General features: G+C 36.4%; 2 protein-coding genes across 4 annotated transcripts; one reads left to right on the top strand and one right to left on the bottom strand.

Annotated features, from left to right (window-relative positions):
• Window positions 1-515: 515 nt before the first annotated feature.
• Window positions 516-4292, bottom strand: LOC147867022 (Protein-tyrosine phosphatase-like, PTPLA). The gene is made up of 9 exons (XM_087339838.1): window positions 4113-4292; window positions 3857-3942; window positions 3712-3759; window positions 3501-3589; window positions 1478-1531; window positions 1339-1406; window positions 1194-1243; window positions 958-1055; window positions 516-872 (listed from the first exon to the last, which is right to left on the bottom strand). Exons 1-9 carry the CDS (start codon window positions 4181-4183, stop codon window positions 759-761), a joined length of 678 nt encoding a protein of 225 aa, XP_087195964.1. The 5' UTR covers window positions 4184-4292; the 3' UTR covers window positions 516-758.
• Window positions 4293-19021: 14729 nt separating this feature from the next.
• On the top strand, window positions 19022-24078 carry LOC147867023 (UDP-galactose/UDP-glucose transporter 4-like). Of its 3 annotated transcripts, XM_087339841.1 has the most exons (8): window positions 19022-19351; window positions 20385-20436; window positions 20863-20891; window positions 21128-21329; window positions 22710-22952; window positions 23070-23171; window positions 23417-23524; window positions 23635-24078. In XM_087339841.1, exons 1-8 carry the CDS (start codon window positions 19338-19340, stop codon window positions 23839-23841), a joined length of 957 nt encoding a protein of 318 aa, XP_087195967.1. In that variant the 5' UTR covers window positions 19022-19337; the 3' UTR covers window positions 23842-24078. The 3 variants fall into 3 exon arrangements, with proteins under 3 accessions (XP_087195967.1, XP_087195965.1, XP_087195968.1); XM_087339839.1 differs by lacking the exon at window positions 20385-20436; XM_087339842.1 differs by lacking the exon at window positions 20385-20436 and having other exon boundaries at window positions 23417-23541; window positions 23635-23753.
• Window positions 24079-25681: the final 1603 nt, after the last annotated feature.

Consider the following 25681-nt stretch of genomic DNA (forward strand, 5'->3'; position numbering starts at 1 on the left):
GTTCGTTTTTGTTTTAAATGACACTTCCTCTTCCATACTGATATGCTTAACTGCACTCTTAGAGTTTTCCATATCGACTGGATATCACTAAAATATGGATATGCTATAACAATTAGGAAGGTTCCACTTATTGGAATTGTATAATTCATCCATGGTAATTTATAACATGAACAAATAGCTGAATATTTCCTTAATAAAATTTCTCAGAAGTGCTATTAATAAGTTGAGTTTATGTTCATTCCTTGGAAGTTTAAATGGCCAAGTACAGATTGAGCTCCTTCATTCTGAATTGATTGAACCCTATACATATCTAACTAAACCAATCATCCAAAGCAATTATTTACCATATCAAATTTTTTATTAATATATGTTCTCTGTGTCGTGTCATAAAGGAAAGACTAGGAGGATGACACAAGCTATACGTAATGCATGGTGTCAATAGGTAAATGGAAACTTTCTAAACCATATTACAGAAGAGAAAACATGGTGAGACTTGAGAAATTGTATACATACACTAAAACCAACCAGGTATTTAACTCAAAATTATTGAACTTGCTTGCAAAAGAACAGGAGTTTTACGATTTTAGAACCAAGTATGTAAACAAAACCTTGGTTTGCAGGATAACATAATTTGTTTGAGATACTACACTTAGACTTGACGAAGCTTGGGAATATACAATGAAGATAAAACCCTAGAAAGCAAAGTGCTGAAGGATGGCATCAATGGCAGGATAGCTGGTACGCCTCATTGATCAGGGTTATGCTGTCTTCTGTCTAGTACTGCCTGACCGTTTAGATAACTTTGTCTTCCGTTGTCTGAACATGTATATGTACAGCATAAACCACAAGAAAGGATAGACAACCAAGACACCCTGGAAAAATACACCGAGAAGTAAGAAGATGAAAAATGCTATGACTACATTAATACAGGGCGGATCAAAGAAGGATTTGTCTTACTTGAATAAAATTGTAATAACTAAATGGAAGCAAACTGAATGTACGGTTATACAGGTTTAGCGTCTTTATGAATGGAAGGGCTTGATATAGTAGCAAGACTGCATTTCATCACAAATTCCTTGTTAAAATTTATATAGTTCATACCTTAAAAACACAGCACACTGCAATTTCTTGTTAATAATGTGGTTCATACCTTGAAGAGATATATGCTATTAAGAAAACAAGAAACAAATTACCTTCACCGCAAAGGGCTCCCACAGGATAAAGAGGTATGAAGATGGAATACCTGCGTGTGACAAAACACACCCTCAAATCTAACGAAGACACATTTCAATTCCAAATGCAGAATCACAAAGAATAATTCTAACACATAATTCATACCTGAGCCAAGTCAACCACCAAGGGCAATATCCCAATGTATTCAGAGCATATTGGGGATAACGAACAACCTGCACTCATTTCAAATGAACGGCAAGTTGATACAATAGACGCTAAGGGAGAAGTGGAGGTCTTATGGTACCTCGGTGAGTGACCACGCTACGAATGTAATGAAAACTGATGGAAGTTGCTGAACCTGAAACAAATCCGTTTATGCGAACATCTGTCAGTGCACAATATATTGCATCCTACCTATAATTTCATCGTCCTGTCGAGGAAGTGCCTAAACGATAATATTGAAAAAACTTAGAAATGTGCACCATGTAGTGGATTAAGTGCAAAATTTTTCATCTCTCACAAGGATTTGGAGAAATCACTAAATTTGAAGAGTTTGTCTAGATGTTGCGTGTACAGGGAATGCATCACCATAGTTTTACCCTGAGAAGGAGGTTTTCTCCTGCTTACAAAATACACATCCAACTAAGGAAATCCGCCATTTGACAATCTCTGTTCCTGGTATAGTAAATTGAAGATACAGCTACTTGCACTTAGCTGTAGAATTGCACACATGCATGCACACTTATATTATGATGAGGAAAGAGCTGTACGAATCCAACAGAAAGGTATATAATAGTATTAATAATGCGTATTGATCATGGAATATGGAACAAACGCATTGATAACTAAAAATATATATACAGATGAAAGGATCTCGATCATATGCAAGTGCCTCAATCTTGTGTTTGATGGCTAGTTCAATATACAGATGTTGTAAAGATGTGTGAAAGTAAGTACGTTCATTGTGTAATAACTTTAAATTAGGGTAATGTACTCATAGTAAAATGAAGGATGAAATAACATAGTATTAAATCCATAAGCCATTATGGACTCATCAGGATTCCCGAGCTTATTATACATAAGCATGATCGAAGGATCACCAACTACGTTCTATACTGCAATCGAATGAGCCCCTAGTTAGATACATATTTATTGTCAAAAGCCTAACCGCGTTCTTGTATCACGTTCCTTAGACCACGAAAATTCGTTAAAAGCACACAAAGTAATGAAAAATAAACAAACGCAAAATGCATTCTATAACCATGCATATGCTGTACTTTTCTATTGCAATTGCAATCTGCACTCTAAATTATTGCAAGGTTATATTGTAAAGCTATACTGTTTCTGGCATGGAATCAAAACCATCTGTTCTATATGAGTAGTTTTCTATTTTCTATTCATCATCTACAGATCATTTATTTTATGTGTCTTTCCAACTTTTGGTTACTAAGATTAAACTAAAAGATAACTTGCATTCCAATAGGATGGATTTAGATCCTGGTTTCTCTACTTACTTTACATTTGGTTCTTTTACCCATCGTTCTTCCATAACCTGATGACGGAAGTAGAACTGAATCTATATCTAAATCCATACATAAAATTTTCTGACGGCATAATGAGGAGCTGGTGTTTCTTGAATTAGAGAGCCATGGAACCTCCAGCAGTTTCCTAATACTTCACTGGTTATCTGCAATGTTCTAAAACTTAATCACTATTTCATCTCCAAATTCCAAAGAGTAGTTATCCTACTTCATGCTCCAATAAACAATTACTGGCTAGTGAACAATGAACTAGATCTGGACATCTATGATACGTGGTATGAAATTTGATCTCGACTCCAGCTGCAGCTGGTGGACATGATTTAAAGAAACATGAAACTCTACAGACATTTTGACATCTTCAACAAACACATTTTCAAGCTGTAAAGATTACAGAAAATCCAGGAGCAGACTAAAAGACCGATGCCAAGGATGCTTGATCCTTGGAGAAGGTCGTCCATCACTTTGACAACAAAACAAGCAACTCACACACATTTAATAGCACATTAGTCTTCCCATCCTGATTCAAAAGCTGTAAGATATAGCTCTGAGGAAATGGACTTCTTGCTATTTATTAGCTGTCAATGCTATTTTTTATCTGCAGAACGTCGTAAAAATAGCCAAATGTTAAAACGGTTCCATGTAACACAATTAGCTCTCAAAAAAAGATATTAACTCTCTCTCCCTCTCTCACACACAGCACGCAAAGAGTATTACCTGTTGATGGCATCATTACTGATTATGAGTTAAGAAGATCATGAGAGTTAAGAACAGAAGAAAATTGCAAACCTGTTTGACGTTACAAACGACTGCAGCGATCCAATGGTACCGTCCACCCCACTGTAGGAAGGAGGGGAACACTGCAGTAGGGACGATACCTGAGAGAGGATGAAGGCGTCAGAAAAGTCAACTATATATGTAAAACAGAATAAACTGTGTCGATCTGTTGAGATTTCATGAGCGTGAAGAAAATGTAGGTAAGTAGGACGTTTTGCAGTACCTAATGCAGCATGTACAATCTCCATGAAAGCTGCAAGCTGAAGAATTCCTGTGTTGAAGATAAAAAATAAATGATAGATCAATCTTGCCTTTTCGCAAATGATGGAAGTAAGGTCAACGGAGTAGAAATGATTTCCGAAACTTACTGATGAGACTTCCAGCAGCACGGAAAGATCCGTCTATCGAATGTGAGAGAAAAGCCTGTTTGAAGATAAGCCCCAACGCCATGGCCCTAATTTCAACATCACCGTCATGGCAGAAAATTTGTGAAGAAGATTGTATGAGAATATTAAGATAGAGAGGAGGATGATGACCACGGGTATGGAAATATATAACTCATGCAAAAATGAGCTTGAATTAGAGAACACGATGACTGATAAACTAGGGAAGAAGAAGAAGCACCATCCAAATGCCTGTGCGAGGTTGTAGGCCACGAGGTAAATCTTCACGAAGCTTCGGTTGATCATCGCCATATCGTGTCTGTGCGAGGTCAGCTATGCAGGAACACGAGCTGAGGAAGGAAAGCCTGCTGAAAGCTTCAGCTACAAGCTACACTGCGAGGCCTTCATGAATCCATATCCATTTCAGTCTGCTTTACACCTACAATATATAACTTGATAAACGTCCTTACCTAATAATAATAACCTTTACAAAATTACAGACGTACCCTCCGTGGAAATTGAACGCCACAATCTCTATTTATTTGTTACATGAGGCTAAGGCGGACAATGTCTCAAAGGTACATATACAATTGTTGCAACGTAACGATGACCGCCTAGAAAACATGTATCACCGTGTTCATATATGGGCTCATTTGGAAATGGTGTCATGGAAATGTGTGTCTGTGTGTGAAATGTGTGCAGGGCCACTAGGGACTTGAATCAAAGAGGAGGGGATCGACCCGAGCAATTGACGTTAGAGTGCTTGTAATATGTCACTTATTTTGGGGGTATTAAGTTTACTTCTTAATATTCGTGGGTGAGTGCATTATGTTGTACGCAAATGTGTGTGTGTGTGTGTGTGTGTGTGTGTGTGTGTGTGTGTGTGTGTGTGTGTGTTACTCAAGTGGGACCGCAAGGACCTGAACCATGGATGACATGATGTCGCGAGAGAACTCTTTAAACCCCTTATTGGGTTGTCTCGTCTAAACTCCCCTTTAAGTAAAATAACCTTGTTGGGATCAAGGATTTTTTATACAATTGTAGTACTTGTTTGAGTTGCATGCTCGTTGGAATTGGAAGCTCATTAATATCATGGGCTCGTTGGAATTGTGAGCTCGTTAACATTGGAAGCTTGTTGGAATTGTTGGAGTTGCAAGTACACTGGGATGAAAGGCTCCCTGGTGTCGAACGCTCGTTGGAATTAGAGGCTTGTTGGCCCATGGCCCCACTCCACGATTCAACCTCTCTATCTCTCTTTCTCTCTCTCACCATGAAATCACTTGAATGGTTAGGAACAAAATTAACACTATACAACTTTATTAAGTTTAAAACAAAGTTTTACAAGAAATCCCCATTTCAAAATACAGTTTATAATGCTATTACAAAATAATCACGATGATTATTGCGAGGAGTGTTACAACGGTGGTAATAAGGGTAGACCAATTAAGCTAACAATGGGAATCCACTCTATGTGGGATCTACAAGGCCTCGCCTATAATCAATGGTGACATTGCCTTTTGTTGATGTAGTGTCCTCATGCCATTTTGAGCATTCTTTTTTGACTGATAACCGATCTATGTTTTCTTCTATTGAACACCCTTCCAACACACTACAATGGCTTGATGGTGGTTACCAAACACCAAAACAAGAAAGGAAGAAGATGAACGAGAGGTGGTCCAATTCCACTCTTTACCCCCAACTCTAAGACCAAGCGAAAATAAGAAGAAAAAAAAGAAACCCTAAAATAAGAAAATGAAGACGTCTTGAGCTAATTAAAACCCTCAAAAGCAAAAAAATACCCACCCCAAAAAGAGCCTTTTTTATTATTATAGTGAGATAGGTACCCCTTTCCATAAAATATATAAAAAGACCAAGTATGTACTCTATACATTGGATAGGACTTGAACTTTACACTTGTTTTTTTCTATTTCTACCTTTGGACCCACCACATCACAACAATATGTAAGTGTGTGAGCGGTATATATATATATATATATATGCATGCAAGTGTGTATGTGTGCATAGGTATTTTATATGTGTGCTTGAAGGAATGTGTAAATATATGTATTTGTGTGTGTATGGTTGTGTTTGTACAATGTAAGTGCTTAAGTGTAGTGTAGGCAATATTTTTTTTTCTAAACAAGATATCCTTCCCTTAGTTTAAAAATAGTGTAGGCAATTTTATTGGTAGTTTGAAGGGTATTTTGGTAAGACAAGTTTAAGTGTAAAGGAGGGTAGAAATCTTAATATTCTTCATAATGATGTAAGTTTTGGTATATAAGTATATATGTTTGTATCAATATATAGGAATGTGCTAATGTGGATATATACATATGTTTAGGTGTGTATATAATCGTGTCTTTTGCGTGTATTCTAAATTTCAAAGTCTGTGTTTATCTAAATGAATATGTATGTTCAAGGTATTGGTAGATTGGAGGAGTATTCCAGGAAATGGTTAAAAAAGTTCTAGCTTGTTTGGGTAGAATTTTGTTTTGTTTTCCTATTATTCTCTCTTAAAGTATAAAATGAAGGGCTTAGGTGTTGAATGATGTGGAAGATGAAGTTGCTTGACATGTCGGTGTGATGTGGCAGATGACTTCAATTGTTGATGTGGTAGGAGGTGTCGATACATAACGGTGTCAATAGGTGGTAGTCGTTTTATAGTTGCAATTGGAATGGAGGCTCTCATTTGCCTCTTTGCATTGATGTATTTGTCACTTGCGTTTCTTTTCGGTGAGCAATTGTGATGGGTGGTGCCACCCCCTCTTCCTTGACCCTTTCAAGGAAATATCTAAGAGGCTTCCTCGTCTTTTCTCGAGCTTCAAGGAAAGGGGAGCTCAAATCACAAGCTTTCCTTGAAGCTTGAGGAAATATCTCTTTCCAGATGGCTTCAAGGAAAGGGCCCCTTCGGACAAGGCGTCTGAGGGAGGTTTTCTAAAAGCAAGGATAGAGGAATTCATTTTAGCGAAAGTTACAAACTGGCCCTCTTTTGAGTCCGAAGCTTAATTCCCCAAAATCGCAATTCCATTCGCTTTCTTTGGACACTGTTCGGTAGATGAGATGCCCATTTTGATTGATGTGCCATGTTCCCCATTGTTTGAAATTCCATTGTACACGTAACTTTTCTCTCTATGGTCGAAATTGCATTCGGAAAATTTCAAATAATGACTCTTGCAAGGATTCCCTTGTTATGATATGGTGACCCCTTTGAAGCGGCATCCTTGCATTCATTTTTGTTGAATTAACCCAAATTCACATATGTTTGCAAACCAATCTTGGACTTTCGAGCCAAAAAATCTACTAGTGACATCCTTGTTAAATTGTGATTCACACAAAATAGTTGAATTACCAAAAATAAATTTGTATAGGTAATTTAAATTCTATTGCATCAAATTGGCTTACGATATTAATCCGAGACACACAATATTATGAAATATTACATGGAGTGGCTTCATTTGCAAGCAGTTAAGATAAAAAAATACTAGATCAAGGTGAATCTTGAGCTTCAGGAGGAAATCCTCAAGTTTTGGTGCAACGTCCCAACAAACGACAATCACGTCACCTTTTGTCACAGTTGGTCTTGCACGTTTTCTTGGTTCACAAACTCGAGTCCAAAAATTCCGCAACATTTCTGCCTTGCACTAAAATCAGATGCCCAACAATGAGCTATTTACTCTCTTTTATAGGCACCTCAAAAAGTGATCACTTCTTTTATTATGCTCCTTGCCTTTTCCCATTTTGTATGCACCTATACTTATCCTCTAAGAGCATCTAGTCTACTTGGAAATTTTTTATTGTCAAAGTTATTCATTCACATCACCCTCAATTAACCCATCGAAGTCGACATATTCCTTTCATTGTTCAAATAAGATTCAAACCGTTGACTTTATCATTTCAATAGTGAGATCCTATCAATTAAGCTATGTCTTATTATTGACTTATCCTCAATTTACCAATATCTCTCTAATTATACCTTTGTGTAAGCCTTCAACCTTTCATAAATCTATAATTTGATGCTTTTCCTCCCATGAGCACCTCACATGACGAAAACATGGGTCACCCTACAAACTATTCCATATGTTTGTTGATCTTAGATCTGAAGTCACCATGCAAACTATTTCAAATGCCTACTCGTACAAGCACTCTAGAACTAGCAAGTTGGCGATGGAGTGTTTGTACAAGTAGGCATAGGGAATAGTTTATAGGGTGACTTTAGTTATGATATTGGCATGTATATGGAATAGTTTGTAGGGTGACTTCAGTTTTGATGTGTGTGTGTGTGTGGGGGGGGGGGGGGGGGGGCAAGGGATCAAATCATGGTTGTGTGACAAATATTTGTCTAGATGAGATGTGGAGGAAGTTCGTATGCAACACCCAAAGTGGAACAATGAGCCATTGAGATGAAATGGGTAACGAGTGTTGATCTTGGTTCCATTATAAGAAATGGGGATGCCCTAAAAGGCTTGAGCCCAATGTTGGATCCAAGCAAGAGAGGGGACAACCAAGACTTAAGACATGTACTTGGTGTTGCATACCTTGAGTCAACACAACAAATTGAACAAGAAGTATATAAAAATTTGCCATGCCTTAAATATATACTAGCCCAAATAATGTTTTCCCCTCCCTCCATATTAGGTGGGTCTTTGTGCTTCTGTAAGGGTCACCCTCCACATATTATGAACTACCTTATTGTTTTGGCTTACAAAGGTTTGTTTACTAAGTCTTTTTTCCTTAATCCTTATTCTCTATGCTTGGCTTGGCGACTATTGGAATAAAAGGTCCTACTCCAACCCGACCATTGTATTTCTAAGTGTATATTTACCTTGGAGTTAGGGCAAAGCCCATTCATGTATTAATAGGACGTATTTCCTCCTTGTACAGATGATGCAGAATAATATGATGTCTCTTTGGCCTAACTACCTATGTAACTATCTCTCTCTTTCTCTATGAATACTCTCTGTGCATATTGTATTCTAGATACTGCACAAGTTCTCACGCTTACTCGATGTTTGTTGTTACACATTTCACATAAGACTAGACACCACACTAATACCAACAACGACCCTCCACATATGGAATGCCTTATGGTTTTGGATTAAAAAGGTTTGCTTACTTAAGTCTTTTTTCCTTGGTCTTTATTCTCTATGCTTGGCTTGTTTGTAGAATTGCCCTCATATTGCCAATGACAGGGATGAGAAGAGCCCCTTTAGGCTAAACGCAAAAAATATTGAATCCTACATTTATAATAAATTATCACCCTTGCATTTTTCTACATTCTTGTGATATTCCAACAATTTCCCCAAATTTCCGAATACACCTTATTCTTCTTTACACATTCTCATTCTACAACTTATGTACAAATGAGGATATTATTATAATGTCCTCCAAAAGTTTGAAACATGATGCTTTGGTCTAAAAGGAGCATTACAAGATAGTCTCTTGTGATTGTGCAATTGGTGTAGCCACAATAGGCTCGTGTATGTTTTACGGATCACACCTCTGCTTAAGTAGCACAATATGTTTGAGGACAATAATGCTTAAAGTTCAACGCCTAATACGGAATTTTTTTTTGGGGGAACAACGTGTCTAATAATCCGGTAGCAAAGGTAGCTTGGATGGTTCTTATACAATCTAAGCGGAAAGGAGGTTTAGGTTTGATTGGTCCTTTTATGCAAAGTAAAGCCTTACTTTCTAAACATGTTGTTAGGAGTTTATTACCAGGAGAGGAGTTATGGAAAAAGCTATGGATCCGACATTTACATAACGTTAAGCCATCAACAGGTGGTCAATGGAAAGATAGTCTTAGATGGTTTTTTAATGCAGATTTTCCATTGCCAAAGTCTAATGTTGGATCCTTACGTTTTTTTAATGGAATATTTCGAGCATGGGAAAGTGTTCGCCAAGCACTCGTTTTCTTGCCTCCAAAAACTTATACTCAATTCATGCGTCAACCTTTGATATGGAACCCTTTATTTACGGATGAAGCCACATGTGTGTTGGGTCTCAGGCCTAGGTTATCTTGGGTTGCAATGGATAATGGTCCAGCTCGTACAATTGCAGATTGGATAAACTTCTTGCAGACATCGGCTCAGGAACGAAAGAATAGGTTGTATAGGCTAAGAGGGGCAAATATAATGGTAGATCAATTGTCCATGGTGTATCAAGTCACAGTACCAACTTTGCAACTTGATCGGTTTCAAAGGTGGTACAGTATGTTTTCGACACTTAATATACTTATAGGTGCTCGTTTATACAATCAAAATGGCAGTATGCACTTCTATGAAGTGTTGGATAATGGTAGGTTGATATTAGTAGACGTCGAGTCTCCAATCATGTCTGCTGCAAAGCAATTACCAGTGCGAGTAATTGCTAGATTGGATAAAAAATTAGTTATTGACCCTAGTCCCTTAACTGCGAACTATGCATCTCATATTTGGGTTGTACATGCTAGACCACTTGTGGATCTGCAGTGGGATCCTGCGGATTATGGTTGGAAATTGTCCATGCCTAATAGTTCCACTAAGGTCCTACCATTCTTCACATATTCGGTGGCGTTCGGGAGAAACTTTATGTTGAGTCTGACTGAGTCAATACCTGCGGGGAAAAAGTATTGGGACGAAGGTAATGTATCATCTTCTCAGATGATGATGTTTTGGAAACACTTTTGGTCAATTAAATGTATGAACAAGATATTACACTTTCGTTGGTTGATGATTCATTATGTGTTGCCAGTAGGTGATTTGATGAGGGGATTTGTAACTAATTGGTCATGCGTTATGTGTGGTTATGCAAGTGAGTCATTGCATCATGTATTTTGGGAATGTGTTGTCGCAAAAAAGTTTTGGTTTAGAATTCTTAGGCTACTAGGTCATAAGTATAGGTCAGGGATTTTTACGTGGGGTGCAGTTTTATGGGGAAGGTTAGATCAACAAATGACTTTCTATCATCAACATTATTCTTCTTTGTCATTACGTGTCACAAGTTTGCAGGTAGACTATGCTTCAACCTCCTTGTAGGGAATCAAGTTTTTCTCCGGAAGTTATGTCTGGCAAATTGTCTCCTCTTTGGCTTTATGGATTCTTTGGAAAGTTAGGTGCTCTAAGCTATACAATGATGAAAACACTCACATCGTGGATCAAGTTAAGTCCTTTTGGAACTTGTTGGTACATACAGTTAAAGGTGAATGTGATAGTTATAAGGGTTCTGGACATACAACTAATAAGAAAAGAATGAGAATTCGTAAAGTTTGGTCGTCTATACCTATTATGTTGAATGAAGCCGCAGATGTCAAGTGGAACTATGTACTGCCTCGGTGGTTATTCCCGCCACCGGCACCATCTTTAGTACAAATACCATGATATAATATAGATGATCGTTTATCTTTTTGTCGGGATAATTGATGTTGATGAAAATCAAGGACATGGCAAGCCAAAATTTGGTGCCGGTTAGCGATAAGGCAAGACGGTTGTTGTGGATGTAAGAAGCAATTTTCTTATGAGCGATAAGGAAGAGTGTAGATGGTGTGGGGGTTAATGAAGCATGTTATCATGAGTTGGTGAGGGATTTTTTTTACATTAATTTGTTTGTGGTCTATATGGCAGGATGCTTGATGGAAGGAAATCAAGGACATGTCAAGACAAAATTTGGTGCCAATTAGCAAGAAGGCGAGATGGTTGTCGTGGATGATGCTTGATGGAATTTGGTGTCATGGGATGGAGTGAAGAAGAGTTTAGGTTTCATATTAGGGAGTGCAACAAACACGATAATCTTCTAGTTATTGTCATGTAGTTATTATCTTATAGAGCTTATTGATGACGAGAGGATGAGTGGCGAGGGGGTGGGGGTGGGGGTTGAAGCAAATATATGAGGGGATGAGGAAACTTTATATTTTATATTTGTAGTCATGGAAGTTTTTATAGTTGGTAAGGATGAATGATGGTGTTGACAGGGGATTGAAGCGCATGTTTAGGAGGGGATACACACAATACATTTATGCTATTGTTGTTTATACAGGTTTTAGGAGCTGAACGAATAGATGGGTGACGTAGAAATGAAGCACATTGTTGATGTGCAAAATGAAGAGATTAGGAGGAGTATCACGACAGGTTCAAAATGGTATAAATTGAGATAGGTGATGTGGTATTGAAGCAATTTGTCTAGTTTTTATAGATGTGAGAATGGTGGTGGTAGGGGCTGAAGCAAGGTTTGATGTGGGGGCATGTTTTAATTTCATGGTGATGATTGATGATGGCAGTTAGAATTGAAGCATGTGTCCCGTTTTGTTGTTGTTTGTTTGACAGGACCTTGATGGTAATTGGTTAATAGGTGAGATGTTGGATGGGACTAAATGAAGCAGTTTTTTCTGTGATAAGGATGAGTGAAGACGGTGGGGGGGTCGAAGCCGATTATGATGAGTGGGTGAGGAAACTTGTAAATTGTTTTTGTGTTGTTAATACAGATTTTGCGTGGACAGTGGCAAGATGCTACTCGACGAGTTGGCTAATGTGGACTGAAGGAAGAATTTTTATGAGATAAGGATGAGTGAAGATGGTGGTGGGGTCGAAGTTGAATAGCACGAGTGGGTGAGGAAATTTTTATACTGAGTTTTATTGATTATGCAGGATTTTAGTGAACTTTGGCAAGATGCTGCAACATGCTAATCGCCGAGATGGCTGAAGTGGGCTGTATGAAGCATTTTTCTTGTTATGAGGATGAATGAAGATGGTGGTGGCGTCGAAGCATACTATAGAGAGTGGGTGAGGAAAACTTTAGATTAACTGCTTGTGTTAATACAAAATGTTTATGGACAGTGCCAACTTATCAAACAATTATGTGGGTTAAAAAAAGACAAAGGCTTTACATGCTTATAACACTAGACAATGGAAGTATGCAAGCAACTATCTTTAAACCAGGGGGACATATAGTTTGCATTCAGTATGGAGGCCTTGACAATCTTCTCGAGGCATCAAACAAAGAGAAAAACAGAGGGTATTGGGATCTTGAATGGAACATCCCTTGAGGACTCTTGAAAGAAGATGGCTATTTACAGCCTGCAACATGTTATGGAGATTGAAGGTTCTTGATTGCATAACAAAAGGGTATAGATTGCATTTTACCTCATTTGGTAAACCTTTGTGGAAGCTTTTTATAGAACAATTTTTAGATTGATTGTTTACTTTATTCTATGGTGGAGTCAAAACTTTTCATCAAAACTTTTGTTTTTTCATCTAGCAACTTATAAAGATGTTTTGGGGAAATTTTTGTATGTTGTTATGACTTTTCTAAATACTAATGGAAGTATACTTTCTTTTGAAAAAAAAAAAAGTAGCACAATATGCATCTTATAGGTGCAACTTGGAGCATTTGTGTGAGGTTGGTCCATGTGATAGTCAACGTTAGGAAGCATTTTTGGATTGTTGTGAAAGTTTTGCATCTTATTCTAAAACGCTTCACATCCTCTATGATTAGGGTAGACTTGTTTATATGCGATTTGCAATAGTGAGTTCCTTCAAGCATCATTTTCAATTTCAAAATCACGATGATAGATGTGGAGGATTATGATTGCTCTTTGCAATAATGCCATCAAGGTGATAAGATGCAATTGGGCCAACGACATCATTTCTCATAAGTGTCCCAACAAGATGGGTTCATGCAAGCTTAGTAGTTTTACAAATTTGTTACGTGAGTTGGTGTCCTTATTCCATATAATGGTGGATGTGTCAATAGGTGACGATTTGATGTTATTAAGGGAGTAGGAAGTGGGCATGATCGTGGAACTTTGCTGATTTAAAAAATGATATATATTTCTAGCTTTTGAAAATACGAGGTTATATTGATAGTATTGTAAAAACCATGTTTTTGATAACTTTCCTAAAATTGTCTTTTTGAGTAGTAATTATGAGCCTAACAATAAATGAAGGTAACAATCAAATGCGTATAATGGTAAGATTAATTATACTTATACTATGATTTGATTCAATCAAATTAACACTCATACTAAGATTAATTATACTTTGATTAAACCATACTCTTATAAAGTACATTAGTAATCTCCCAAATGATCCATAATGGTTATTGGTTTACAAGATTATCTCAAGTAAACTCTAAGATTCAAATATATAAATTATTGTGTTGCATTGGGCATTAAGGTTGTGCACTCCAAGTATCAAGGAATGGGTTTATTATTGCATTTGTTATTTAAAACCATTCACCATTTCAATTTTGGAACATGCATGCTCTCCTAGATAGTTGGCTTTACAACAATGACATTGTTTTGTTGCATTTGTCATTTAAAACTCTTCACAAATTCAATTTTGGAACATGCATGTTATCCTAGATAGTTGGGTTTACAATAATAACATTGTTTTGTTGCATTTGTCATGTAATACTCTTCACAAATTCAATTTTGGAACATGCATGTTATCCTAGATAGTTGGCTTTACAATAATGACATTGTTTTGTTGCATTTGTCATCTAATACTCTTCACAAATTCAAGCAGGAGAATGGAGGGAATGTAGAACCAGGTTGGAAGCTTATTTGCTCAGGAGATACAAGACGTTGTGAAGCAATGGTTGAAGCTTCGATTGTACCTTCGATTGTACCTACGATTTTAATACATGACGCAACTTTTGATGATAGCATGCATGTTGGAGCGATCATGAAAAATCATAGTACGACAAAAGAAGCAATACAAGTTGCAAAATCTTCTAGAGTGTATCAAGTGATTCTCACACATTTCAGTCAATGTAACCCAAAAATTCCTATTTTCAGTGACAACTATACAAGCCATGCTTGCATTGCATTCGATATGATGAATGTAAACTTGATGGATTTGCCATTAGTACCAAGGTTAATACACTTTTCAAAGATGAAATGTTACTGGATGATGATATAGAAATGATAGCTTGAAATAAAAGCAACTTGGGCTTGAATAGAATAGAAGGATATTAAAATGATCCAAGAAAAGGCGTTCATATGACCAGATTGAATGATTCCTTTAGAAGAAGACTTGCAAATTCTTTTATAATGAAGGCAAGTTGAAGGTCTCCATTTATCGCACATGATTCGAGGAGATGTGGTACAATGGCTTGCCACGTTATTGGGATATATTGAATAGGATAAGAATGGGGATGCAATACAACTCTATCCTTGAATGCCGGTGCAAGGTCTCTAATTATTATGATGACATTTTCTGGTATGTTGAAAGTAGGTGGCAACATAGGAGAATGGGTAGTCATACTAAAATCAAATTAGATGTTGACTTGGATCTTAGTTAAATGAAGGATCCATGGCTAGCCATTGGGATAGTCCTTTTTTCTCTTCTTTTCCATCTATTTTGTAGTTTGTACCTGATAGGTTTTTTGAAAACTAATGGAAGGATATTTTGTTTTGGAAAAAAAAAAACTCTTCACAAATTCAATTTTGGAACATGCATGATCTCTTAAATAGTTCGCTTTACAATAATGACATATGTTTGGCCAATAGACAACATATTTCTAGAGTAACACTCCCCCTAATTTAATAAGTTGAGCAAACCTAAAAAGGGAAGAACAATATTTTTTCATAACACAAAGATGAAAATTATAAAGTTGCCCTTTGAAAGGCATGCTAAAAACACTTACTTTGAGGGAAATTTACATGGCAAACAACTAGAACACTTACTTTACAAGCAATTTACATGTGATGTTCTTATTATAGGCATTCCAAGTTGTTTTCTTTCGCACAATGTTGGTTGTTCTAGATTTTTTTGATTACCCATTTGTAGAAATTTATTTAATCCAAGAATAATCATGAAAAGGAATCAATTCTAGTTCACAATGAGACTGATCCATGTTCTTTTCGTGTTTGTAGCCAAACTAGTGCTCGGGGTGCATTTTGCGTTACAATCCACAAACATCAATTTAAGTTTAATTGTATTCTTGAATATTGATTTTGTTACGTGCATTCATCACACGCATGCATAAGAATAGTACATGTATAATAAAAAATTGAATGTTAATAAACTCTTACTTTTGGACATTTGGTTTTCTTATGAGAAGGAAGATTTAAAGGATCACTTCCTGTTTCCAACGGACTAATACAATTCAATTATAAACGTTTACTTGTATTATGTATATATCACAAATTTCCTTTTTACATCAAACCAATAATATGCAAAAATATAATAATCGTCCATCCACTAACTTGCAACATGTTTATGTCGTCTCAATCTCTTTCCATCTCCCCAAACTTAAATCAATAAGTGTGGTAACATGGATTAATCCTAGATCCACACCAAAAGGAAAATTATTCTTGTATCAAGAGAGAGCATTAAAAGAAGGCAAAATGTAACTTTTTAGACAACCACCAAAACATCAAGCAACAAGCCATATCACCTAAGATCCCATGAAATTCAATAACAAGATTTTTTGAATTTCAGAAATGCAAAGAGGCTTAGATATATAGCTTAACGAACGTCTTGCCATGTTCATCACCTTTTGTTCCATGAAGATAATAGATCAATTAATAAAACACTGAAATGGCTAGAGATGGACAATCCATCCAACCAATTACCTTCGCACACAATAGCAAATCAACCATCACAAAAGGATGTTTTATTCTCATCCCATAATACTACAAATATCTCGGATGTGGCAATGAGCTTCATTGGAAAGAAGATACAAACACATCGTCAAAACATTCAATGGAAATGAGATACAAGTGTATGTGATGAAGCCAACATGTTAGGGAACCCATAAGGAAACCTCAAGATGTAACCAATGATCAATCACCAACCCCACATCATTCTTTGAAATATGAGTAATCTCTGTTCTATGTTCGTTGAGACATAATCTTGGAATTTGAGGATGGATCATGGGGTGGCTTGTTTCAAGTTTGAAACTTGCAATGTCGTGTGATTGGCTAGAGATGGTGGATGACCAATTCTTATGTTAAGTTGGTAGTTAAATCTTAGTAGGTCAAATGGTGACATACTTACATGAATCTCTCTCTGGCACATTCTCACAATTGGCATCAATAACTCCCTACCTTTGGAATACCCTTGTTACATGTATGTAGAACATATAAACATTCTCTCTTTACACAATATGTAATTGTGCCATTTGCTTAGAAGTTTGGCACTATCTTCTCACTTTGCCACTCATTGGCCTTCTCCCATTAGGATTATTCCAAAGGGTTTTCTAATCCCCCCAAGTAGCCCCAAAACCTCAAGGTGTTGATGAAGTCCATGAACTTTTTAATATTCTTGTTTAGACATGCCTCATATTTTGATATCCTGTAAGGGAATCATCCAAAGTCACCACTCATTGTTGGGTTGAGTGCACACCCAACATGGTAATAAGATTGAAATATGAATAGTGATAGATGAAGAAAGGTATTCTGAGAAGATTAACACTAATGACAACAAGATTACAGAAAACATGTACAATTATATTATTGGACAAGGGTAAAAGTAAACTATACAAGACCGAAGATTGTGTGGGATATTAGGAGATTAAAAGAGACTCTTGCATGCATTCATCCATCCTCTATCTCATGATAATGGCCTCTTGAAGACAAAAATGGATTGTGATCATGATCATCATCTCTTTGAATTAGAGATGGAACCGCACCGCAATCTGTGACAATATGAATGGTCATTGCTCCTCAATGCGACCAAAGAACCAAAATCATGAATCATCCAAACAATTTAAATTAGTAATAATGTTTGGTTATTCATTTAAAAAAAAAAAATCACTATATTAAAATTCTACATGTGCTTTCAAATGTTTGTTTGTCTTTGTGGGTCATTTTGGCCCCATGCTCCATAGTGATATATCATCATTCATCATACTCTTCCTTTTCTCCGTCTCTTAGTCATGATTCTCATAGAGATAACATTACATCATATTTTCTAAAGAGAAAGCACCCCTAGATGTTTTTACACCAAAAAATCTTAAGCCACACCACATCCATTCCCATTTTTGTCCCCACGTCTCGATCTTTTCTTTTCCAAGACTATATCTTTTTGTTTGATTTAACCATCTTTGTATTGGTGAGGTAGGTAGGAATGGAGGCATTGTTTTTTGAGATATTCTATTTCCATTCCTTTGTTTAAATCACGTTGCTTTCTTCCTAGATAACTTTCCATTCTCTCACAATTGTTTCTATCATCTTTCTCAATTGACTTTCCTTTTCATAAGTCACATTTTTTCATCCAATAACCTTTCATTCATTTTACATGTCTATTTATATTTACATTTATAAGTTTCCTTCCATTTTTTGTTTTTCTTTCCATTCTTTTTCCTAGATAACCTTTCTTTGTCACTATATGATATATTCTCAAGACACTTGAAGCTAGTTACCAACTAGTGTGTTTGCTTTTCAAAGCGTTTCTAAATTCTCATGGACATTATAACCGTCAAACAAACACCCAAGTAGTTTATGCAAGTCATATTACATGCAATTTATTCTAATACTATGTTTTGACAGGCCAAACAACCTTTCACTAATTTCTAAAAATGACAAACAACTTTCTATAAGTTATAGATTTCATAAGAAATGAAAAACAAAAGAGAATATATAACATAGCGTCGTGCAATCTATGTCATTGTCACTTGCCAACACAATTGTTTTTCACTATAGATGCTTCGAGTCATAATAATACTTTATTGATGGAAAAAGAACACATTGTCAAAATCGGGTATTGGTTAGTATAATCATTGTTATCTCAACAAATCTAAGTTTTGGGCATAGGTTAGAGGAGACTCATTGTTATTTCGGCAAGTTTCCAAATCTGCCCTTATGAAATGGAGACATTGTTATTTTGTCTCGTCTCTAATGTTCCGTGCAATCTCAAGTAAGGTGGATAAGGTTTCTGTGATGGCAAAATCGAACACTGCCAAGGAGAGTCATTGTTATATTTCTGTTGGTTCGTAGCCTGTAAGGTAAGCAAGCATTCCTCCATTGTATCAATAATAAGTTAATGATATGTCCTATCGAATTTGGACACTAGGAAGGCGGAGTTTCGATCTTCGATTCTATGAATATGATAAACTAACAAATCTGTCTCCGTTTCATTCCCAAATAGGCAACTCTTTCATTTTTAGACTCAACTGCTCTTCCACTACCTTTTTTTATTTATATTTTTTAAGGTTTCTATGGATCTCTGTCTTCGCGTATCTAAACCTCATTTGAACGACATTTCTCTCGTCTTCTTGTGTCGTGGTAGAGCTTACCTCCTGCTCCGACGACAAGGAATCGATAAGCAATCTGTTGGCTCAAGATTCCGTGGATCCTCCATCACTATCAGATGATCTCTGTCAGATCCGATCCAATCTGCCTTTGATCAGAGGAGGAAGAAGCAAAAGATGGGAGGGTCAGACTTGACTGATAGTTCTACCATTCTCGGCCTAAAGCTTTCTGAATACTCTCGTCCTTTTCAGCTTTTATTCTGCTGTTCTTGCATCCTCTCTGGCTTCGTCGTCAATGGAATCTGTGAGGTGTGCTTCTTCTTATTTCAGATTATAAGCATGTTGTGAGGAAATTTCTCCACTGGTGAACTGTTTTTCTTTTCATGCATGAAATGATCGAAATTTGGAGAAAAATACCACAAAATCGTAGGAATCTAGTAGAAATATATTAGGTTTTCTTTACGATGTCTGAATTTCATTTTATAGGAATTATCCTTTTGTGCTTTGATGTATCTATAACTGTTTCCAACCTTTTCATGCATAAAATAACTGTAAGTTCTGAGAACATGCCAAAAAACTTTAGGAGTTCAGCAAAAAATCGAAATAATCCTGTCCAATTTTGTTTGTTCTGTAGATATTCCCAACCACACATCTCAATAATTTTACTGGTGTTTCAGCGAAAATGACAAGATTTTCGTTTATCACTATGATTCTGTAACATTGTCATAATCTTGAAATTTGCATCATATAGAACTTTTGGATTTACTACTTGATGTTGGTGTGTACATAATTGATGTATGTAATATATGGTTTAGTCTTTTCATGTCTCCTTGACAAGGTGGCCGTGCTAATGGAAAGCATCACGCTGATCTTGAGCAGCTTGTACATTATTGCATAGCGCATACTTCTCATATCTCTCTGATAATATGGCATTGCTAATGGAAATCATCACACTGATTTTGAGGACCTGGCATAATATATTTTGTCAATAATATATACCTGAATGTGTTTTGATTAGATGACCTTGTTAATAGCAATCATTACATTGAAATTGAAGTTATCAATGCTATTTCTATGTCTGGCATTGTAAAAGGGAGTTCTTTGTCTTCACATGGTAGAACATGGCCTTAGCATATAAATCGTGAACTTAACCAAATCTATGAGGAGAAAAAGTTGCTATTATTTCTGAAGTTAGAGAAATGCAGAAGTGATATGATAGCATAGTAACTTGAAGGCTAGCATATATGGTAAATGGTCGGTGAAGTTCACTTTTACCTGCTGCATGTCATAAGATAGTAGTACCACATGTTACACATATGATTATTCTGTAACTTTTTTCTAGGTCATGGCTGTCCATGTGGACCTTCTGCAATAAACCAATCCTGTTAAAATATGTAGAGATCTCGTGCGGAAAATTGTAGGCATACTAGTTCAGCAATCGCATGGGTTGGTGGTACTTCCATCAAGTTCTCTTAAAGAATTGGTTAAGCAAAATATAAGAATTATGGTGGCAATGAATGGAATTAATTGGCCATCAGTTTACTCATTGAATCCTAACTAATCGAAGGTTAATTATCAAAAGTATGGGTATTATTACTTTTTGTATAGACTAATGATTGTGTGTTGAAACTTATATATGGTTACGTGGAGCATTTTTCTTTTTCATTATGTTGAAAGTTCCACATGAAATTACAGTGCAGGAAATCGCAGGCTTTAGAAAAAGTAGTACCACAATGACATTAAATTAGGCATTCATGAAGCTACTATATGTTTTGCATTCACTATTGTCTGTACTTGATATGACTTATTTCTTCTTGCAGGAGTATGTGTTCAGGCAGTTACAATTCAGGTATGTGTGGTCTTCTCCTCGTAACCCCATTCATATATTGAATGATGCAATCAAGAGTCCGCTAATCTGTGAGTGATCATAGATTATTTTGTATTTTTTTCTTCATTTATAGTTAATGTAAGGCATTGCGTGTTGCTGGAATTTCTTTAAAGAGATGGAAATCAGATTTCAGCAGTGATGTCATTTGTGAAATATAACTTGATATTGTTGCTTATGTCATTTGTTGGCATTAACAGCTATGCATGGTATTTCACTCTTCTGCAATGTATAGTGTATATTACACTTGCATATGTACAAGGGGGATACAAAAAAAACGTTACTGCTCCATGGAAGACATACTTTATTCTCTCTTTTGTGTGGGTTGGAAGTGTAGGCCTCACAAAAGCTTCACTAAAATATATCAACTATCCAGCACAAATCATGTTCAAATCTTCTAAAGTGAGTATGAGTTCTCTTTGTTGGGCTTTAAATACGAATTTTGATATGGATGTTCTCTCTTTGAGGATATGGATGTTGCAATATGTGCATAGACGGGTAACAGCAAAGGTGACAGTATTAATAATCATTACCTTGATATAGACTATAGAATTGGGAAGGAAAGGAACATTCTTCATTTAAATAAGTTAATATCATATGAACTTAAAGGACTATACATCAACAATGAAATGAACAAAGTTTCTGAAACTTTATTTTTGTGAGAGTCTATAAAATATGGCATCTGTTATGCTAGAAACCAGTGTATTGTCAATTCTATATGTTTTTCAGGGCGTAGAATTGACCTCAAGAATTGATAGGATGGTTAACACTTAGTATACCTCATATATTAGCAACTCATAACTACTCAGTGAATTGATCCCAGACAAGTTCATGAGCTAGTAATACCTACTTAGCTTCCTATTGGAGATGGAGATTGGGCATAGAATTGACCTCAAGAATTGGTAGGATGGTTAACACTTAGTATACCTCATATATTAGCAACTCATAACTACTCAGTGAATTGATCCCAGACAAGTTCATGAGCTAGTAATACTTACTTAGCCTCCTATTGGAGATGGAGATTGGGCATAGAATTGACCTCAAGTATTGATAAGATGGTTAACACTTAATATGTCTCATAGATTAGCAACGCTTAGTTTCTTGGTGGTCTTGTAGGTAGTGGATCGTATGGGGCTTCCTGCAGAATCTATGATATATTTACATTATGATGTCAAATTTTCAAGTTCAGATGATAATGCAGAATTCATGGCTTTCAGTGAGTTTTGATTAGATTTACGTGAATGCTTCTAACAAGATCTCTATACACATATGGAAGACAGAAATATGATCTGAAATACCGGAAGACAAGAGATACTTCAGTCCATAGAGTACTCATGAAAAGAAATTAAATGCAAGTGTAATAATTCAAAATGGAACAAGTCGTGGCGAACTGATATGCTATGGATATTTATGTTTGGAGTCACAATGGAGTGGATCCTCAAATAGGCAGTTCCAATCAAACTCAGCACTTGTGCAGGTTTTTCACTTTTCGGATTTACATCATAGTAAGGTAGTTATTGATGAATGGTACTAGGATACAGCCTAGTTTATGGGTTGTTTCATCCATAGATTCCAAAATCCAATGCAGTGAAAAGTTATGATTTTCTTTATTTACTTGAAATCATATCTATAATGATGATGATTTAATGGAACAAACAAGTACCCTAGGTTAGTAATAGGGGTGAATAACAGTGTAAGTTTTCTCTAGTTTGTTTGATTTATTTTAGCTGTTATTTTGAACAGTAAATCCATATTATCTTTCACATGCTGTGGTGTATGTAGGTCATTCCTGTGATGCTTATGGGTGCTTTCATCCCAGGTTTGCGGCGCACTTACTCAATATGTGAATACTTAGCAGCAATCATTCTTGTAACGGGCTTAATAATATTCACTCTGGCTGATGTATCGGTTACTCCAACTTTTGATACAACTGGATTGATCATGATAATTGGATCGTTAATATTTGATGCATTCTTGGGAAACATACAGGAGGCACTATTTGTCGCATTTCCAAATATATCTCAGGTTGAGATTGAAATATGTTCATGTACAATATTCAGTTGTCTTTTGTTTTTTTTGTAGTTCCTAGCCTAAATACCTAATCTATGAGCTGAGAATTAAGATATGAGGCGTTATGTACAGGAAGAAGTTCTGTTCAGTACGAATCTTCTTAGTATTCCCTTGCTTTTTATACCAATGGTCGGTACACAGGAAATATGGAGTGCTTGGAAAAGTGGTTTAGAGGTATATCTCGCTTTTTCTCTTTACATGCACACATCATCCATCCATTACACATATCTTCAGCATTGTCTTGGTTTCAACATCACCTCAGAAAGCAGTGGGAAACAAATAAATCCACACATTGCTGAGCAGTTTATATATAATTTTGTTGCATATTTGAGTTCCTTATGTTTCCTGCGTAACTTAGAATTGTCACTCAAATAAACCCTTTAATCATCTTGATTGCTAATATGTTTTTATCTCTGCAGTATCCTGAAGTCTATATACTAATATCTGCAGCTTCTGTGGCCACTTATATTGGGCAATTGGCAATCCTTGCTCTCATAGCTCTTTTTGGGGCAGCCTCAGCATACATGGTACACTAAGTCATATGGTGGATTTCTGTCCTTTCAAGTAAATTCAGTTTTACCATATACGGCAATGGCCTTTCAAAAGTAAACGTTTGAACCTTCTTTCTCCTGTGCAGGTCACTTCCTTACGCAAAGCATTTACTCTATGCCTTTCATATTTAATTTTTACAAAGCCGTTCAAAATTGCACATTTATTTGGTATTGTGCTGATTTTCCTTGCACTAAGCTGGAAAATAGTTTGGAAACCAAAGAAGCAAGAAGGTGAGAGTCGGACTGAAACAGAACCAATCATGAATTCAAAGAGTTCACCATTATCACCTTGAAAGTCACAAAGGTGTCATAATTATGTCTACCTCGGTGTCAATGTTTGCATAACGCAAGCTGAGGAAAACCTATAGTAACCTATATTGGATCATGTAAGCAGCGGGTTTAACGCTTGAAAGAACTTACCTGCACGACATGTAAAAGTTTTACTAATTGTCGAAAATGTACCATGGGGTCACTCACTCAAATACCATTATATAATTGTATTTCAAATTGACAACCATATTCTAGGCAAATCACTCATTACATTTATTGTTGGTCTAAACGTGTTCATTACTTTTTGGGAGCATCATCTTAAAAATCTGCTAGGTCAGGGGCCATCGTGTAATGAGGTTATGTAAGTCATTGTATTATCAGCTTCTGTTAAACCAATCTTAAGAATACAATAATGTTAAACCAATCTTAAGAAGACAATAATGATGCCATGGTCCTCAGTTTCAAGAATATTTTAACATATGGTAGAAGCAAAGTTCTCTCTTTGGGTGCATGTTTACAAACCAATGTCATGATAGATCCATGTTTATGTTCACATCATGCTCTTGTTCACTTAATAATGTAAGTCCAAGAGATTATTATATCCATTCCATACAATGTCGGGATAGATCCATGTTTATTACAAACCAATGTCGTGATAGATCCATGTTTATGTTCACATCATGCTCTTGTTCACTTAATAATGTAAGTCCAAGAGATTATTATATCCATTCCATACATAGATGTACATGAGAGATGCATTGATCTTACAACACATCCAATCACAAGGAAGAGAAAAAAACACTAGGCAAACTGGCAAACTATGCTTACTAGACTGATATCTAATAAATTCTACAAATGTGTGAGATATATATATAGTAACTTTTGGGTAATGCCTCAATTAAATTTTAGTACAATAGAATCTCAATTCTTTTGCAGCATGCTAAATTTGTCCTACCTCAGTTTAGCATGCTATGGAGGGTGCAATGACATTGCAAGTGGATTGGTCAGAAAGGATCAATCTTAGAAACAGTTTAGGGTTTAGGGGGCTGCAAAAGGCCCCCAATAGATCTCTTCTTGGTCATATGAAACCTTTCTTATGATCCTTTACCGCCACAGCATCTAATGTTCCTCTAACAATGTGTTAAGTCTTTGACCCTTCAAGAACCATCAAATGTCTATGATAATGGATGAATGATCTATCCAATGATACAGATAATGGGGGTTGGACAATGCCCCCGAATAGATCTCTTCTTGTCTTATGAAACCTTTCTTATGATCCTTTACCACCACAGCATCTAATGTTCCTCTAACAATGTGGTACCTCTCATGTGGCAAGTCTTTGACCCTTCCACCTCTCACAAGAACCACCAAACGTTCCACCACAGTTAGCATGCTATGGAGGGTGCAATGACATTGCAAGTGGATTGGTCAGAAAGGATCAATCTTAGAAACAGTTTAGGGTTTAGGGGGCTGCAAAAGGCCCCCAATAGATCTCTTCTTGGTCATATGAAACCTTTCTTATGATCCTTTACCGCCACAGCATCTAATGTTCCTCTAACAATGTGTTAAGTCTTTGACCCTTCAAGAACCATCAAATGTCTATGATAATGGATGAATGATCTATCCAATGATACAGATAATGGGGGTTGGACAATGCCCCCGAATAGATCTCTTCTTGTCTTATGAAACCTTTCTTATGATCCTTTACCACCACAGCATCTAATGTTCCTCTAACAATGTGGTACCTCACATGTGGCAAGTCTTTGACCCTTCCACCTCTCACAAGAACCACCAAACGTTCCACCACAGCATCTAATGTTCCTCTAACGATGTGGTACCTCACATGTGGCAAGTCTTTGACCC

The sequence above is a fragment of the Azolla caroliniana genome, unplaced genomic scaffold, assembly GCF_043228905.1.
Source record: "Azolla caroliniana isolate FFs.n. ecotype wild unplaced genomic scaffold, voAzoCaro1.0.p SCAF_2, whole genome shotgun sequence".
NCBI lineage: Eukaryota > Viridiplantae > Streptophyta > Polypodiopsida > Salviniales > Salviniaceae > Azolla > Azolla caroliniana.